At 46.1% G+C, this 19,758-nt stretch overlaps 1 protein-coding gene across 1 annotated transcript in view; it reads left to right on the top strand.

Annotated features, from left to right (window-relative positions):
* Positions 1-4,310, top strand: part of LOC122544248 (uncharacterized) — a 64,426-nt gene extending 60,116 nt beyond the window's left edge. Inside the window, exons 14-15 of the mRNA XM_087981088.1 lie at positions 3,012-3,103; positions 3,956-4,310. Coding sequence (XP_087837214.1) covers positions 3,012-3,103; positions 3,956-3,972 — 109 coding nt within the window. The 3' untranslated portion in view covers positions 3,973-4,310. The remainder of the gene's footprint in view (positions 1-3,011; positions 3,104-3,955) is intronic.
* The last annotated feature ends 15,448 nt before the right edge of the window (positions 4,311-19,758 follow it).

Here is a 19,758-nt window from a genome sequence, read left to right as displayed (position 1 = left end):
TGGAGATCAGAGTTGAAGAGTGTGGTGCTGGAAAAGCACAGCAGGTCAGGCAGCATCCGAGGAGCAGGAGAATCAACGTTTCGTGTAAAACCACTTCATCAGCTCCTCATGAAGAGCTTATGTTGATTCTCCTGGTCCTTGGATGCTGCCTGATCTGCTGTGATGAAGGGCTTATGCCTGAAATGTCGATTTACCTGCTCCTTAGATGCTGCCTGACCTGCTGTGCTTTTCCAGCACCACACACTCGACTCTGATCTCCAGAATCAGCAGTCCTCACTTCCTCCATAAAGTTGGCAAATCTACTACTATTGCTGGCAGGGCATTCCATGCTCTTACTACTGTGTAAGAACCTACCTCTGACATTGGTCCTGTATCTATCACTCCTCAATTTAAAGCTACATCCCCTCGTGCTGGCCATCACCATCCGAGGAAAAGGGCTCTCACTGTCCACCCTATCTAACCCTCTGATCATCTTGTATGTTTCTATTAAGTCACCTCTCAACCTTTGTCTCTTGAATGAAAACAGCCTCAAGTCCCTCAGATTTTCTTCAAGATCATGCCTCCAGACCAGGCACCAACCTGGTAAATCTCCTCTGCACCCTTTCCAAATCTTCCACATCCTTCCTGTAATGCAGTGACCAGAACTGTAGGCAGTACTCCAAGTGCAACTGCACCAGAGTTTGAACGAGATTAAACTGAGACACAGTCTCAGAGAGTCTCGACAGCATGGAAACGGGCCATTTAGTCCATCATGTTTGCACTGCCCCTCCGAAGACCACCCAACCCAGACCCTGTCCCTGTAACCCTGTACCTCCTGTGGCTAAACTGCAAAATTTACACATCGCTGGGCACTATGGATAATTTAGCATGGCCAATCCACCCTAACCTGCATATCCCTGGGCCCAATGGGTAATTTAGCATGGCCAATCCACCCTAACCTACATATCCCTGGGCCCAATGGGTAATTTAGCATGGCCAATCCACCCTAACCTACATATCCCTGGGCCCAATGGGTAATTTAGCATGGCCAATCCACCCTAACCTACATATCCCTGGGCCCAATGGGTAATTTAGCATGGCCAATCCACCCTCACCTGCACATCCCTGGACACTATGGGACAATTTAGCACGGCCAATCCACCCTCACCTGCACATCCCTGGACACTATGGGACAATTTAGCATGGTCAATCCACCTTCATCTGCACATCCCTGGGCACTATGGGACAATTTAGCATGGCCAATCCACCCTAACCTACATATCCCTGGGCCCAATGGGACAATTTAGCATGGCCAATCCACCCTAACCTACATATCCCTGGGCCCAATGGGTAATTTAGCACGGCCAATCCACCCTCACCTGCACATCCCTGGACACTATGGGACAATTTAGCATGGTCAATCCACCTTCATCTGCACATCCCTGGACACCATGGGACAATTTAGCATGGCCAATCCACCCTAACCTACATATCCCTGGGCCCAATGGGTAATTTAGCATCGCCAATCCACCCTAACCTACACATCCCTGGGCACTATGGGACAATTTAGCATGGCCAATCCACCCTAACCTACACGTCCCTGGACACTATGGGACAATTTAGCATGGCCAATCCACCCTAACCTGCACATCCCTGGGCACTATGAGACAATTTAGCATGGCCAATCCACCCTAACCTACACATCCCTGGGCACTATGGGACAATTTAGCATGGCCAATCCACCCTAACCTACACGTCCCTGGACACTATGGGACAATTTAGCATGGCCAATCCACCCTAACCTGCACATCCCTGGGCACTATGAGACAATTTAGCATGGCCAATCCACCATAACCTGCACATCCCTGGACACTATGGGTAACTTACCATGTCCAATCCACCCTCACCTGCACATCCCTGAGCACCATGGGTAATTTAGCATGCCCAATCCACCCTAACCTACATATCCCTGGGCACTATGGGACAATTTCCTATGGCCAGTCCATCCTAACCTGCACATCCCTGGGGACCATGGGACAATTTAGCATGGCCAATCCACCCTAACCTGTACATCCCTGGACACTATGGGTAAGTTAGCATGGCCAATCCACCCTAACCTGCACATCCCTGGGCACTAGGGGTAACTCAGCATGGCCAATCCACCCTAACCTGCACATCCCTGGGCACTAGGGGTAACTCAGCATGGCCAATCCACCCTCACCTGCACACCTGTGGGCACTATGGGTAATTTAGCATGGCCTAATCCACCCTAACCAACACATCCCTGGGCACTATGGGATAATTTAGCATGGCCAATCTATCCCAACCTACACATCCCTGGGCACTATGGGTAATTCAGCATGGTCAGTCCACCCCAACTTAGTTATCCCTGGGCACTGTGGGTAATTTAGCATGGCCAATCCACCCCAATCTGCATATCCCTGGGCACTGTGGGTAATTTAGTGTGGTCAATCCACCTCAACCTAGTGGGAAACCAGAGCATTCAGAGGAATCCCATGCAGACGTTGGGGGAGGTGGGGGTGGGGGGGGGGGGGGGGGGGGGTGATGTGCAAACTCCACATAGACAGTGGAGGGTGGAATCGGGTGTGTCCTCTGTGAGATTCTCTGGAAGATCTCATGGCCACTATAAGAAAGAAAAGTGGTGGGGGTGGAAGTTCTACCCAGTGTCCTGGCACCAATATATAGACCGCTCGACCAACATCACTGTAAGATCAGATGATCTTGGTCATTATAACACTGTTTGTGGCAGCAGGTTATCAGAAGATTCTTCCTCATTGTAACAATGACCAGATTTCAGGGCAAAGTCCTTCATTCAGTCAATAGGCTGTCAGAGATCGGGATGAAGTGATAGAGAATTGCAAACAATCTTGAGTTTGACCTTCACCCTGGGCATGTTAGGAAGCATTGGCCTGTAAGAGAGAGAGAGAGAGAGCGCTGTGACAGTTGGGAAGGATGCTGTGTAACTGTTTCTCTTCCTGTTCCCTTCCCTCTCTTTTCTTCTTTACCTTCAGCCCGTTACATAACGAAGTAAAGCCAGTGCTCAATAAACTGAGCAAGGATCAAGACATCGATGTGAAATACTTCGCCCAGGAAGCATTAATCGGTGAGAGGCCTGGTTAAAAGGGAGGGTGGTGGTGGTGGTGGGGGTGGTTTGGGGAAGATTGAAATTGGCCCCGAGGTCCTCCTCCTCCTCCCTGCCTCCCTTGATGGGTGGGGAGGTTCCGGGTGTATTGCCCTGAGGAGAGAGGGGGCCCTGGCTTGCAGTCACGCTGAAACGCTGCCAACATTGCCTGCTCTTGAAGCCAACGCCTGATGTTAGGCCATTGGGTCGCGGGTCCAGGCCAGGCAATGGTGTTACTGTCTTCAGCATGAGCAGGTTTACGCTACCCCCCACCCCAACACATCTCCCTCACCCACCACCCTGCAGAGGAATCTATCACATCAACTACAGAAGAAGCAAGGTTGGCAAAGGGGGAGTAGAGTGAGAAGCTGTAAGGGAATATTGAAACCTGATAGAGAGATCTTCATAAATTAAAGAGGGTTGAGGGCAAGACCATGTTTCCCTTCTGTGGTGGTTGGGGGAGGGGGGACAGGTGAGATCTAGAGACCCATCAAAGGAAGACGGTCAGTAATAAATCTAATTGGGAATTCAGGAGAAATTTCCTTTCCTCAGAAAGCGGGGAGAAGGTGGAACTGGGTCCCTGAGGGAGTGGTCAAGGTGAATCATGTTGATCTGTTAGAAGGGGGAACATAGACAAATACATGAGGGAGTAAGGAATACAATGAAATGGCAGAAAAGGGAGGTGACAGGGTCCTAGTATGTGCTGTCAACATCGACTGTTAGAGTTGGATGGAAGTTGTCTGTGGAGAATAAATCTCGGTGATGACTTGATGGGCCAAATTATCTGCATGCCTGCTGACCCCTGACCTTTCAATAATCCTTTCCCCTCTCCAGTGCTGTGCCTGAATTAATGCGGAGTCGATCCACAGTCATTGCCGTACCGGAGCAGAGTGGCTTCTCCTCCACACTAACGAACACACCCTGGGCAGGCAGGAAGGAAGGAAAGAATACTCAAAGAGATTCATCTCTTAGCCAGAGGCCTAAAGTGGTCAGTTTATCATCTCGCTGCAACTACTGCCTTGTCCACCATTGTTACCTCTCGTTTCCCTCCCCTTCCCTTGCTCCACTGTCCTGTTTCCTTTTAAACCTGCAGTTTACAATGTTACAGTTGAAATGTTGGTCATTTTCTGTTGCTGTTCCAACTGAATGAATTGTTGTAAAATAAAGATGGTTCAAGAGTTTACTTCAACAATGCACCCCTGCTTGGCCAGGCTGATCTGTTTTTAATCAGACAACACTTCACAAGGCAATGTCTAGTCAATGACAACAGAAAGAAAGGAGCGTCGCACTGTCGGAGAGTGAGTGCTGAGGGAGTGCTGCACTGTCGGAGGGTCAGTGCTGAGGGAGCGCTGCACTGTCGGAGGGTCAGTGCTGGGGGAGCGCTGCACTGTCGGAGGGTCAGTGCTGAGGGAGCGCCACACTGTCGGAGGGTCAGTGCTGAGGGAGTGCCGCACTGTCGGAGGGTCAGTGCTGAGGGAGGGCCGCACTGTTGGAGGGTCAGTGCTGAGGGAGTGCCGCACTGTCAGAGGGTCAGTGCTGAGGGAGCGCCGCACTGTCAGAGGTTCAGTGCTAAGGGAGTGCCGGACTGTCGGAGGGTCAGTGCTGAGGGAGTGCTGCACTGTCGGAGGGTCAGTGCTGAGGGAGTGCCGCACTGTCAGAGGGTCAGTGCTAAGGGAGTGCCGGACTCTCGGAGGGTCAGTGCTGAGGGAGTGCCGCACTGTCAGAGGGTCAGTGCTGAGGGAGCGCCGCGCTGTCAGAGGGTCAGTGCTGAGCGAGCGCCATACTGTTGGAGGGTCGGTGCTGAGGGAGCCCCGCACTGTTGGAGGGTCGGTGCTGAGGGAGCGCCGCACTGTCAGAGGGTCAGTGCTATGGGAGCACCGCACTGTCGGAGGGTCAGTGCTGAGGGAGTGCCGCACTGTCAGATGGTCAGTGCTGAGGGAGTGCCGCACTGTCAGAGGGTCAGTGCTGAGAGAGCGTCACACTGTCAGAGGGTCAGTGCTGAGGGAGCGCCGCACTGTCAGAGGGTCAGTGCTGAGCGAGCGCCGTACTGTCGGAGAGTGAGTGCTGAGGGAGTGCCGCACTGTCAGAGGGTCAGTGCTGAGGGAGCGCCGCACTGTCAGAGGGTCAGTGCTGAGCGAGCGCCGTACTGTCGGAGGGTCAGTGCTGAGGGAGTGCCGCACTGTGGGAGGGTCAGTGCTGAGGGAGCGCTGCACTGTCAGAGGGTCAGTGCTGAGGGAGCGCTGCACTGTCGGAGGGTCAGAGCTGAGGGAGCGCCGCACTGTCGGAGGGTCAGTGCTGAGGGAGTGCCGCACTGTCAGAGGGTCAGTGCTGAGGGAGTGCTGCACTGTCGGAGGGTCAGTGCTGAGGGAGTGCCGCACTGTCGGAGGGTCAGTGCTGAGGGAGTGCCGCACTGTCGGAGGGTCAGTGCTGAGGGAGCGCCGCACTGTCGGAGGGTCAGTGCTGAGGGAGTGCCGCACTGTCGGAGGGTCAGTGCTGAGGGAACGCCGCAATGTCGGAGGGTCAGTGCTGAGAGAGCGTCACACTGTCAGATGGTCAGTGCTGAGGGAGTGCCGCACTGTCAGAGGGTCAGTGCTGAGAGAGCGTCACACTGTCAGAGGGTCAGTGCTGAGAGAGCGTCACACTGTCAGAGGGTCAGTGCTGAGAGAGCGTCACACTGTCAGAGGGTCAGTGCTGAGGGAGCGCCACACTGTCAGAGGGTCAGTGCTGAGGGAGCGTCATACTGTCGGAGGGTCAGTGCTGAGAGAGCGTCACACTGTCGGAGGGTCAGTGCTGAGGGAGTGCCACACTGTCGAGGGTCAATAGTGAGTGAATGCTGCAATGTCGGAGCGTTCATACCAAGGGACTGGTGGATCACCACTACTGAGGGAGTGCTACACTTTTGAAATGTCATTGCTCTCGTTTGGTCTGTGTGCTGTGTGTTGGATAAGACATCGCAATGTTGGAGGGTCAATGCTGAGGGAGCACTACAGTGTCAAGGGTCAGTGCTGAGGGAACACTGCAGTATCAGAGACATTAACCAGGGGCCATTCTGACCTCTCAATATATTATAATAATATGTCCCACTATTTGAAAGTTTTGCGGATGTGCCCTGATGTCATGGGAAATGTTATGCCTTCAAAAGCACCACTGAGATAAAAGATAAACGCAATGTACAATGGATGCTAGAAATCTGAAATAAAACCAGGGATTGCTTGGAGTATCTCAGCAAGTCTGTTTGAAGGAAAACCTTAACATTTCAAATCTAATATGATATCTTCGGAACCTGACTGTGGGTGGCGCGAGAGGCATGCAGTGTGATATTGAGTGCAAACTCACGAGGTAATGAGTCCAAATGGGGAGGATACCTTCTCTCATTCTCTGTCCATGAAAAAACTGTTTCTTCCCAGGGCTTAAAAGCCCTGGAATAATCAGTAATTTATACATGAAAACAGAAATCTCGTGTGCACACTAGTATGGGAAACAGACACTGCTGTGTTCCCAAATGTATATACACACAGGAACAGAGAGATGATTAATTCAGTTAACCTGTCTTCTAACCATGTCAATGTACTGTAAGCTATATCCTATTTTCTGCCAAGTTTACACCTACCTACGTTATACTCCATTTGCCACTTCTTTGCCCACTCAATTAGCCTATTGATATATTTGTAGCCTGCATATTCCTGTTGACAATTTAATATTCTTTTTATCTTTGTGTCGTCAGTGCAATTTGGCAACCATCCTCAATTGGGATTTGCCAAAGCCTGATCCACCATCAATAAGACACAAGTCAGGATTGTGATGGAATACTCCCCACTTGCCCCTGGATGGGGGCAACTCCAACAACACTCAAGAAATCCAACACCATCCAGAGACAAAGCAGCCCCTGCTTGATTGCCACCGTATCCACAAACATCCCCTCCCTCCCCCACCAACGCTCCATAGCAGCAGTGTGTACCATCTACCACAAACTCATAACCCCTCCCCACATAAATACACACACACACACCCAGATATAAGTTTGTGGGGTGAATTTGTACTTGCAGAATTATATTTTACTTTGCTCAAAAACTACATGAATCCAAGTAAGATTCTGTAAATCACTTTTTTAGAAGTAGAATCAGTCTGAACATTGGGGTACAGACAGCCTCACACAGGGCACCTCTCACCTTCAATGCATTCTCTGTGACAACATGGCACCTACTGTTAAAGTTCACTTGGCATTGTCACTTTTAAGAGAAACTCTGGGATTTGCAGATGAAATAACTGAAGCCAACATGGTCATTCTAAAAGATGAGAGACTTAACAAACACTCTGGGTCTTTTCCAATATATAATTTTAGTTGCACCACACTGTAAACGTTTGCTATAAATTCTGTGTCCTACGATCTTATACTCAACAACCACTGATGAAGGAGCAGCGCTCCTAAAGCTAGTGTTTCCAAATAAACCTGTTGGACTATAACCAGCTGTGGTGTGATTTTTAACTTTGGTTTGGAGAGATATGAGCCGGGTGCTGGCAGGTGGGACTAGATTAGGTTGGGATATCTGATTGGCATGGACGGTTTGGACCGAAGGTCTGTTTCCATGCTGTACATCTCTATGATTCTATGCAATGCAGAATTCACTAAGGCTCCTTAGACAGTACCCAAACTGAACATCGGTGAGCAGGTTATTGTGAGGCAAGTGCTGCTTGACAGCATCGTTGAGACTCTTTTCCATTGCTTTACTGATGATCGAAAGTAGACTGAGTGGTAATTGGCTGGGTTATATTCATCCTGTTTTTTTGTGTACAGGACATATCAGGGCAATTTTCCACATTGTCAGGAAGATGCCAGTGTTGCTGGAAGAGCTTGGCTGGGGATGTGAAAGTTCTGGAGCACAAGTTGGAACATTATCAGGGCCCATTTCCTTTGCAGGATTCAGTGCGTTCAACCATTTATTGAAGTTGTTTTTATTCATTCATGGGATGTGGCCAGCATTTATTACCCATCCCTAGTGATATCAAGTGAATTGATTTGGCTAAACACAGGCATCTGGTTTTTTTTTCACTTCTTTTAACCTCTGGAAGAGGCTGAGATGGATTCCATTGGCCAATTCTGGCTGAAGATTCTTGCGAGTGTTTCAGCGCTATCTTTTGCACGGATGTGCTCTGTTCCCCTGTTATTGAGGTTGGGGGTATTTGTAGAGCCTCCTTTTCCAATGGCCTGAATGATTGTTCACTGTAATTTGATTCTGTATGTGGTAGCACAGCAGAGCTTCCATCTGATCCACCGGTTGTGGGATGACTTGGCTGTTTCACGTGCAGATAGCTGTGTTCCTGCTTCATCAGGTTGACACCATATTTTTAGGTGTAGCTAGCAGTACTCCTGGCATGCCCTCCTGCACCCTTCATTGAACCAGAGCTGATCCCCTGGCTTGATGGTAATGGTAGATGCCAGTGATGTTGCAGACTGTGCTGGAATGCAGTTCTGCCGCTGTTGGTGGTCTAACGTGCCTCATGGATGCCCAGTGTTGAGATGGAAGATCTGTTTGTAGTCTGTCCCATTTAGCACAGTGATAATGCTACACAACACGATGTAAGGTAGTCTCAGTATGAAAGTGGGACAGTAGTCACTCTTACCCATACAGTTTTGGATACATGCATCTGTGGCGGGCAGTCTGGTGAAAGTGAGGTCAACTATGTTTTTACTTCATTTTGATTCTTTCACCACCTGCCGTAGACCCAGTCTGTCAGCTGTGTCCTTTCAGACCTGGCCAGCTCAGTCAGTAGTGAGGCCACTAAGCTACACCGAGGTGCCCCACCCAAAGCACATTCTGAGTCTTTACTCAGTGTTTCATCAAAGTTTAACATGGAGGAATACATCAGCTAAATAGAGGGCAGTACATGTAATCAGTAACAGGTTTCCTTGCCCATGTTGGATCTGATGGCAGGAGAGCCCCTGGTATCTCACCCAACTATATAGCACTGGGCTGCCATCTCTGCTGCACCTGACATCATGGCAGTGCAACAACCCCGAACCCATACTGAGACACTGTTCCACATACTGTTGACACAGTATTACACCCTCACTCACACTGAGAGACTGTTCACACACATCTCCATTGAAACTGTTACACCCTCACACTCACTGAGACACTGTTTCCCACGGAAAGGGATTCTATTAATACATTAAGGACAAAAGGGTAACTAGGGAGAGAATAGGGCCCCTCAAATATCAGCCTATGTGTGGAGCCACAGGAGATAGGTGAGATACAAAATGAGTATCTGTGTTTATTGTAGAGAAAGACATGCAAGATATAGAATGTGGGGAAATAGGTCTTGAAAGATGCCCACATTACAGAGGCGGAGGTGCTGGATGTCTTAAAATGCATAAAAGTGGATAAAGTCCCAGGACCTGATCAGGTGTACCCTAGAACTCTGTGGGAAGCCAATGATGTGATTTCTGGGCCCCTTGCTGAGATATTTATATCATTGATAGTCACAGGTGAGGTACTAGTCACTGGAAGTTATCTAACGTAGTGCCACTATTTTAAAAAGATGGCAAGGACAAACCAGGGAACTATAGACTGGTGAGCCTGACATCAGTGGTGGGCAAGTTGTTGAAGGAAATCCTGAAGGACAGGACTTACATGTATTTGAAAAGGCAAAGACTGACTGGGGATAGTCAACATGGTTTTGTCCGTGGGAAAACATGTCTCACTAACTTGATTGTGTTTTTTGAAGAAGTAATGAAGAGAATTGGTGAGGGCAGAGCGGTGGACATAATCTATCAGTAAAACATTCGACAAGGCTCCTCATGATTGACTGATTAGCAAGGTTAGATCTCATGGGATACAGAGAGACTAGCCTTTTGGATACAGAACTGGCTTAAGGGTAGAAGATAGAGGGTGGTGGTGGAGGGTTGCTTTTCAGACTGGAGGCCTGTGACCAGTGGAGTGCCACAAGGATCGGTGCTGGGTCCACTGCTTTTCATCATTTATATAAATGATTTGGATGTCATATAAATGATTTGGATGTGAACGTGGAAGGTATAGTTAGTAAGTGTGTAGATGACACCAAAATTGGAGGTACAGTGGACAGCGAAGAAGGTTACCTCAGATTACAACAGGATCTTGACCAGATGGGCCAATGGGCTGAAGAGTAGCAGATGGAGTTTAATTCAGATAAATGTGAGGTGCAGCATTTTGGGAAAGCAAATCAGAGCAAGGCTTATACACTTAATGGTAAGGTCCCGAGGAGTATTGCTGACAAAGAGACCTTGAGGGAGTGCAGGTTCATAGCTCCTTGAAAGTGGAGTCACAGGTAGATAAGAAAGTGAAGAAGGCATTTGTTATGTTTTTCTTTGTTGGTCAGAGCATTGAGTATAGGAATTTGGGAGGTCATGTTGCAGCTGCGCAGGACTTTGGTTAGGGTACTTTTGTGTGCAATTCTGGTCTCCTTCCTATTGGAAGGATGTTGTGAAACTTGAAAGGGTTCAGAAAAGATGTACAAGGATGTTGCCAGGGTTGGAGGGTTTGAGCTATAGGGAGAGGCTGAATAGGCTGGGGCTGTTTTCCCTGGAGCGTCGGAGGCTGAGGGGTGACCTTATAGAGGTTTATAAAATCATGAGGGGCATGGATAGGATAAATAGGCAAGGTCTTTTCCCTGGGGTCGGGGGAGTCCATATATAGAGGGTGTAGGTGAGGGTGAGAGGGAAAAGATTTGGAAGGGACCTAAGGGGCAACGTTTTCATGCAGAGGGTGGTACATGTATGGAATGAGCTGCCAGAGGAAGTGGTGGAGGCTGGTACAATTATAACATTTAAAAGGTATCTGGATGGGCATATGAATAGGAAGGGTTTAGAGGGATATGGGCCAAGTGCTGGCAGATGGGACTAGGTCAGGTTAGGCATGGACAAGTTGGACCAAAGGGTCTGTTTCCGTGCTGTACATCTCTATGACTATCCATGTGGTGTTTGCACATTCTCCGAGTGCTCCAGTTTCCTTCCACAGTCCAAAGATGTGCAGGTTAGGTGGCCATGGGAAATGCAGGGTTACAGGGATAGGGTAGAGAGGTGAGTCTGCTTGGGATACTCTTTGGAGGGTCAGTGTGGACTTGTTGAGCCCAATGGCCTGTTTCCACACTGTAAGGATTCGATGAATGAATATGAAAATTGTCCACACAGCTCCATTGATACAGTGTTACACCCCCTTACCTACACTGAGACACTGTTCCCACACACTACTATCATGACTGTGTTACAGCCCTCATTCAAACTAAAGACAATGTTCTCATTTCCCACACAATTTTATTGTTTGAGTGTTTACACCCCTCTCCCACGCCCTCAGAGACATTGCTCCATTGATACAGTGTTACACACCCTCACCCACACCAAGAACTCGTCCCCACACACCTCCATTGACATGGAGTTACACGCTCACCTGCACTGAGGTACTGTGACAGCACACTTCCATCGTGACAGTATTACACTCCTCACCCAAACGAATACAGTGTTCTCATTCCATGGACAGCTCTATTGATATAGTCTTACACCCCCTTACCCACATTGAGACACTGTTCCCACATACTTCCATCATGAGACTTGCACACTCCTTACACACACTAAGATAGTCTTCTCATTCCACTCCCAGCTCCATTGAGAATATGTTACACCCGCACCCAAACTGAGACGCTGTTCTCTCCACATACTTTGGCACAGAGTTCCACTCTCACCCGTTAGGATGGCCGTGGAGTAAGGTTTCAGAGGCCGGGGCTTGTCCGCTCTGTCTGCTTTTTCTATCTCTTTTTGTTTCTTGATACTATTACTTGCCTCTTGGTGAAGAGTTTGGTCACAGCAACATTATCAGCAGCAGTGAGTGGGCCCAGCAGTCCAGTCCTGAGTCGGCCCAGCACCAGTACAGAGTCATGGCAGTGGAGATGGGTTTTGTTTCCTGATGGCATCTATGTCCAGTACAGATTCATGGAGGAGGTGGAAGAGGTGAGATAGGGCCAAGTACGACACTCCGTGGCATTAGCATCGGCTGTATTAGCGAATTGACCATAAAGCAGACCCATAAAGCAGTGGACTCAAATTGCTTGTGCCTGCACTGGACTCATAATGACAAGGGTGTTGGTGAAGGTGAAGTGGTGCCGAGGAACGGTGACTTTCATTCTAGTGCTGGCAGCACTGTGATGGGTCTCATGCCCTAGCCAACAGGCCCATGGTCTTAGATGGAGCACTTAACAAGAAGGACTTTAAAGCTGGACACTTCTATTATTTTTTTTTTTCATTTTTCTGCCTTGGTATTCTATGTTTTGATTAATTTTTCTGTGTTTTAAATGGCATCTGAGATTGGCAACATTGTACAGCACCTTTCACTGCATTTTGTACAAGATACATGTGACTAAAGATAAATCAATGCAAATAAATAAATCAAACCAAAGCAGTTTTCCTATTCCCAACAGTGCTCCATTGAGATGGTGTTACACCCTCCTCACCCACACTGACAAACTGTCCCCCACCCCATACACCTCCATTCTCACAGTGTTACACCCCACCCACACTGACAAACTGTCACTCAACCCCTACACCTCCATTCTCACAGTGTTACACCCCCACCCACACTGACAAACTGTCCCCCACTCCATACACCTCCATTCTCACAGTGTTACACCCTCCTCACCCACACTGAGAAACTGTCCCCCACCCCATACACCTCCATTCTCACAGTGTTACACCCCCACCCACACTGAGAAACTGTCCCCCACCCCATACACCTCCATTCTCACAGTGTTACACCCCCACCCACACTGACAAACTGTCACTCAACCCCTACACCTCCATTCTCACAGTGTTACACCCCCACCCACACTGACAAACTGTTCCCCACCCCATACACCCCCACCCACACTGACAAACTGTCCCCCACCCCATACACCTCCATTCTCACAGTGTTACACCCCCACCCACACTGAGAAACTGTCCCCCACCCCATACACCTCCATTCTCACAGTGTTACACCCCCACCCACACTGAGAAACTGTCCCCCACCCCATACACCTCCATTCTCACAGTGTTGCACCCCCACCCACACTGAGAAACTGTCCCCCACCCCATACACCTCCATTCTGACAGTGTTACACCCCCACCCACACTGAGAAACTGTCCCCCACCCCATACACCTCCATTCTCACAGTGTTGCACCCCCACCCACATTGAGAAACTGTCCCCCACCCCATACACCTCCATTCTGACAGTGTTACACCCCCACCCACACTGAGAAACTGTCCCCCACCCCACACACCTCTATTGTGACAGTGTTACACCCCCACCCACACTGAGAAATTGTCCCCCACCCCATACACCTCCATACATTGTTACACCCTCACCCACACTGAGAAACTGTCCCCCACCCCACACACCTCTATTGTGACAGTGTTACATTCCCCACCCACACTGAAAAACTGTCCCCCACCCCACATACCTGCATTGTAAGTGTTACACCCCCACCCACACTGAGAAACTGTCCCCCACCCCATTCACCTCCACTGTGACAGTGTTATGCCCTCACCCACACTCAGGTAGTGTTCACCCCCCCGACCCACCCACACACTCTGAGACAATGTTCTTATCCCACACACAACTCCATTGATTCATGTTACACCCCCAACCACAATGAGACACTAGTAACATTCCCCACACAGCTTAATTGAGATAGTGTTACACACCCCCACCCATGATGAAACACTTTTCCCTTTTTGCAAACAGCTCCATTCAGACTGTGTTAACAACTACCTACCTGTACTGAAATTGATCCCATTCCTCACAGTTCCTTTAAGACGGTATTACACCCCCTCACCCACGTTGAGGTTTTGGTTTCCACTGACCTCATTGATATAGCATCACACACTGGCACACAGTGAGATATTGTACCCTATACAAACCACCATGACAATAACACATGCCACTGCCTGTGTCCCAGCTGAAGCAACGTCCTTCACTTTGTCACTGAGGTGGTGTTTCATACAAACAGATGAGGCCATTCAGCCCATCAAGCCAATCCACACTACAGCAAGTATGGAGAATGTTCCTCTTATACTCTGTAGAATTTTCTCCATTATTCTGCCCAGCCTGTATCAAGCCAGTGGTACACACCCCATGTTCTCCCTTCCTTATTCTATTTGTCACACCTTGTCAATCCATCATTTTCTGACCTCGCTTGACTTTGATACTATCCAATGTCAGGAAAGATCAGCTAACAACATAGGATTTTGTAAGCATACATATCCTCAGTGAATCCTCACTTCTAATATCGCAAACTCATCAACTGTTTATAGAGAAACAATGAGCCTTATTGCAATTCTCAAGGTCACTGACAGCTGCCAACCAGTTCCCCTGCTCTTTTATTAAGGTCTGGTTTATGTAGTGGTTTACAACAATTCCTAAAACGGCAGTAGTATATTCCTTATGCCTTCAAGAATTTCACCATGACTCAATGGGGTAGCACACTGGACGTCAAGACCCATTATTCCAGAAGTAATCACAAAAGGTAAAGATTTTAAAATAACTACACTATTTTCAGAAACAGATTGATAGACAGTTCAGACCAGATTTCTGTTTTTAACAAGAATAACTATTTATTACAAGCAATTAGATTCTAGCTACAGGTAAACAGTTACAAACTGTCAGCATACAATACCAAAAAATAAATCGTTAACTCCTTTATAAACTTCCCTTTACACTCACATACAGATAAACAGGCATGGAAAATAGGTTATGGGCAGAGAAAAAGTGGGAAGGCAGTTCAGTAGTTTCTATTCATATGTTCCTCAGATGATCCTTGTGATTCTGCTGTTGATCAGAACATTGCTTTCTGACATCTTTCTCCAGATGCTGCCACTAGTTTGAAAGACATAGGGTGGCAGGTTTGCTTACAAGCATTCTCTCAATTACCAGTTAAAAGTCACAGCTTACAATAACTGTTGAAATAAAGAACACATATTTTCCTTCATGTTTAATGTTGGTTTTCACAGCCTTGGAGCAGAGGGAGACAGTTCCTGAGCTGCGAAAAATCAATCACTTCTCTCTGTATCCCGTTCCAGGCCCAAGCTGTTCAGTCAAGTGAGAATGATCTCAGAGTACAACTTGATCAGATGGGCCAATGGCCCAAGGAGTTGTAGATGGAGCTTACTTTAGATAACCGTTTTAGGGCAGATCTTATACAGTTAATGATAGGGCCCAGGGAAGTGTTGCCGAACAAAGAGACCTAGGGGTGCAGGTGCATAGTTCCTTGAAAGTGGACTCATAAGGAAATAGGGTAGTGAAAAAGGCATTTGGCATGCTTGCCTTCACTGATCAGTACATTGAGTACAGGAGTTGGGACACAATATTGCAACTATACTGGACATTAGTGAGATCAAGTTTAGAATATTCCATATTATTCTGGTAGCCCTTCTATAGTAATAGTCACAGAATCATACAGGTGGAATCACAGCCTTCGGTCTAAACTCGTCCATGCTGCCAGGTTTACGTATGTATGGCATGACCAATTGTAGAGATCATCAAAATATTTTTATGAATAAAGTATATTTTGGAAATAAAAAAATTGTATCTGACATGTGAGCTGTGCAAGGTTACCTTGTGAACTCTCCAATTAACTCAGACTGGTAACTCTTTATGATAGTTTATCTCACTAGCAGGTGCCTGACTCGGCTGGGTATGTTTTTCCCACCTAATAAATGGCTTAGAGCCCGAAGGAGTGAGTAGTCAATTAACGCTTCTTCCTTACAAATTATTGTCTTTCATAGTTATCTGTCTAATTAAGAACATGCAATGTTTTTGTAAACTTTTGTATAAAGGAAGCCACTTTGTATCAGTACATAGGAGTAGACTGCTGGGGCTCTTGAAGAGCTGTGTACCCCATTCTCCTGGGTTATTAGAACCTAATTAGTTTAGATTATAGGTATCAGTGTTATGTTGTAACAGTGATGCTATTAGTAAATAAAGGGGATGACTAAAATTAAACTAATCTGTCTGTAAGAGGTTTTTTATTAAAAGAATACGATCTCTGGGATGAACCCAGAGAGAGGCTTACAGGTCTGAGTCCATAAGGGATTCCCTGGGCCGTCTCAAATCTCTACTTTAACACTGGAAAATGGGACAAGGTCAGATTGGGATGTTTGAATGAGTTGGACTGAAGGGTCTGTATGACTCAATGAGAACCAGTCACACAGTTGTCTGCAGGCTAAAGACTAATCCACAGGTCAATCAATGTCATGTTGCCATCCAGCTGTATCTATACACAACTCTTCGGCTCCACTTCATTTACAACCCAAACTTCAATGACTGTTTGTTCAAACAGCCATGAGTGTCAGGTTACTCACTTTTCAAAACACTCAGTGATCCTTTAAAACACTGGTCTTAAATAGTTCTTTCTCAAAAATCATTGAATTAACAAGATCAGTCTTTAAAGACTGAATATATGAAATTTGAAATATTTGAGTACTGTTTAATATGCAATACCTGATCGATAATTTCTCTCTCCACACTCCTCTTACTAGAGGACGCTTTTAGCTCTCAAAATTAACATAGGCAGCAATCCTATTTCAGTATAGAGATGACTGTGAATTGTAGTTCCAAAATAAATTTCTAGATGGTTAATTGAGAATCTTCCTTCTGCCTTTTGCAGCAGAGTAACAAGTGCGGCAAAGTGAGTACCATTCTTGACCTCATTGCAATGGTGCATTTCCCATTGCTGATTTTCTTCAATAGTGGATCAGAAAGTACCCTGGAATTTATGCATATTTTTTTCTTAACCAAAATAAAACCTTGTACAGCAGCAAATGAGCAGGGGATCATTCATTAAAAATATCCAGGGCAGAGAATTCATAATATCGGGGGATTTTCATGGCACCAGTAGATCCGTACAAAATAAAAGCTGTGTACAGTAACTGTAGTGAATGTGAGAAAAGTTTCAGCCACAGGACCAGTACATGCATCAGTGGATCAACATAGGAGAGAGGCTATATGATGCAAGGAAAGTGCAAGGAGTTTCACATAGCAAAGGAACTTCATAGTAACCAGCATACCCACAAGGAGAGGGGCTATATAAATGCAGTGAATGCGGAAAGTCTTTTACTGAGTCATGGAGCCTTCATAATCACAAGCAGACGCACACAGGAGAGAGGCCATACAAATGCACTGAGTGTGCAAAACATTTCACGTGTCAGGGAACCTTCATAGTAACCAGCATACCCACAAGGAGAGGGGCTATATAAATGTACTGAATGTGGAAAGTATTTTACAGAGTCAAGGGGCCTTAATCATCAGCAGGCACACACAGGAGAGAGGCCATACAAACGTATTCAGTGTCAGGGAGCATCCATGAACATTGGCAGACCCAAACATGGGATAGACCGTATAAATATACTGACTGTGGAAAGTATTTCACAGTGTCAGGGAGCATCCATTAACACAAGCGGACTCAAACATGGGATAGACCGTATAAAAATACTGACTGTGGAAAGTATTTCACAGTATCAGAGAGCATCCATTAACACAAGCGGACCCAAACATGGGATAGACCGCTGTATAAATATACTGACTGTGGAAAGTATTTCACAGTGTCAGGGAGCATCCATTAACACAAGCGGACTCAAACATGGGATAGACCGTATAAAAATACTGACTGTGGAAAGTATTTCACAGTATCAGAGAGCATCCATTAACACAAGCGGACCCAAACATGGGATAGACCGCTGTATAAATATACTGACTGTGGAAAGTATTTCACAGTGTCAGGGAGCATCCATTAACACAAGCGGACCCAAACATGGGATAGACCGCTGTATAAATATACTGACTGTGGAAAGTATTTCACAGTGTCAGGGAGCATCCATTAACACAAGTGGACCCAAACATGGGATAGACCATACAAATGTATTGACTGTGGAAAGAGTTTCACAGTGTCAAGGCAGTTCCACATACCCAGGCAAATTTACATGTGAAATAGTCCATATAAATTTACTGAATGCAGAAAGAGTTAAAAATGGAGGACACCACCACTGATCTAGCGAGACCAAACAGGAGAGAAGGATTCCAAGAGACAGATTTGAGCTTTATTTAGAGAACTTTGCTTCTCTCTTATCAGATGAAAGATCACACTTGTTTTGTGAAATCCACCATCGGTACAAGAAAACCTTCAAAGATTCAGCAACTTTTGTCCTGCACCAGAAAACATTTTCAAACCTATGAAGGGAAAGTATCCAAATAAGAATCTTACTAAAGTTGAATATTTCTTTCCATTTGAATGGATTTGAATAGTTGCTATTTATACCAAATATAATGATTACTTACATATTTTGCCATTGATTCCTGATATTTTTGTCAGTAATGATGGAATAAATTTCATGATTCCTTACTGCTAGCAAGGGTTGAAGATTTGGTGCAAAGTTGTTCCAGTCTAATGCCAGAACTTCTCTGAAACTGTATCTTCGGACTGAGTTTCCAAATTGTTTCATCTCATTTAAATGGCAACATCTGTATATTGTGTTTAATCTTCATGACTCTTGTCCCTTCTTTGTCTCAGCTTTTTAATCTTAACAGTGAAAAATCACTGGTATTGATGCTGTCTCGTTGAAGTCTGGTTACATCTGTATCGGAGAAGTGTTAATCACAAAATATAGTTGTAAAGTTTAAGAAAGTGTAATAAATCTTTTCAACAGAAGCTCAGTTTGCAAAATAGATGCATTGTAATTTATTTAACACACTCTAGCTTCAACAAAAATGTTTTAATTTGTATTGTTCCACATTGTATTTGTTATTACCATGCACCAATTTAATCTATAAATATAATTTGTATTTATGCTCAGTATTATTCAAAAATGTTATTAAAGATGAAAAATGTGATCTGATTGTCAATGAGCAATGAATATAACACTAATGTATTTTATCCTTGAGCAAGCTATATATGGTATTAAAGGGCATTAGATTGTGCTTTGTAAGTCTAAGCACCTAATAAAGCAATGAGACAGTTGTGTAATAGAGGAGCAGGGAAAGATATACCATCTGAGTCAACTGTAGCCTGGATATAACTTAAATTAATGGAGCTGTTTAGGTCAGGCATTTGATTCATGTCCCTTAAGTTTAGTGAAAGTGAACCAAATAAAGTCAGTAATTGACATTAATGCCCACCCAATGGATCTTAATTCATCATTCCCCAAATGTAGGCAGTGCGAAGCAAATTGCTAAGCAAAGGAGGTTGTGGACATTAGGGCTCAAAAGAATCAGCTGGCATGAGCACAAAACCAAGCTGTAAATTTCAACTTGGAAACAATTCAATATGCTAGGTGTGTTCTGCTGTCAATGAGTGCAAAATAACACTGATAGACATGCCTAGTGCATTGGCATGTCTGCCGAGGACGAGCAGCACGCAAGTCTAATACAGAACAGATTTTTTCACTGAATTCACATCCAATGTTTCCCAGTGTGGAAATAGTGGACAACACCAAAGGAGAACTTGTGGTGCTGGATCTTGTAGCTGATTTCTCAACCTCCACTACAGTATAGGCAGCTGAAACTCATTGAAACTTAGAGAAAACTGAGAGGCCTGGATAGATTGGACATGGTGAAAATGTTTCCACTTGCAGGAGAGACT

The sequence above is a fragment of the Chiloscyllium plagiosum genome, unplaced genomic scaffold (assembly GCF_037043375.1).
Source record: "Chiloscyllium plagiosum isolate Xiang-an unplaced genomic scaffold, Cpla_swu_hap1 HiC_scaffold_38, whole genome shotgun sequence".
NCBI classification, from domain to species: Eukaryota; Metazoa; Chordata; class Chondrichthyes; order Orectolobiformes; family Hemiscylliidae; genus Chiloscyllium; species Chiloscyllium plagiosum.
This window is presented reverse-complemented; position numbering and strand designations above follow the sequence as displayed.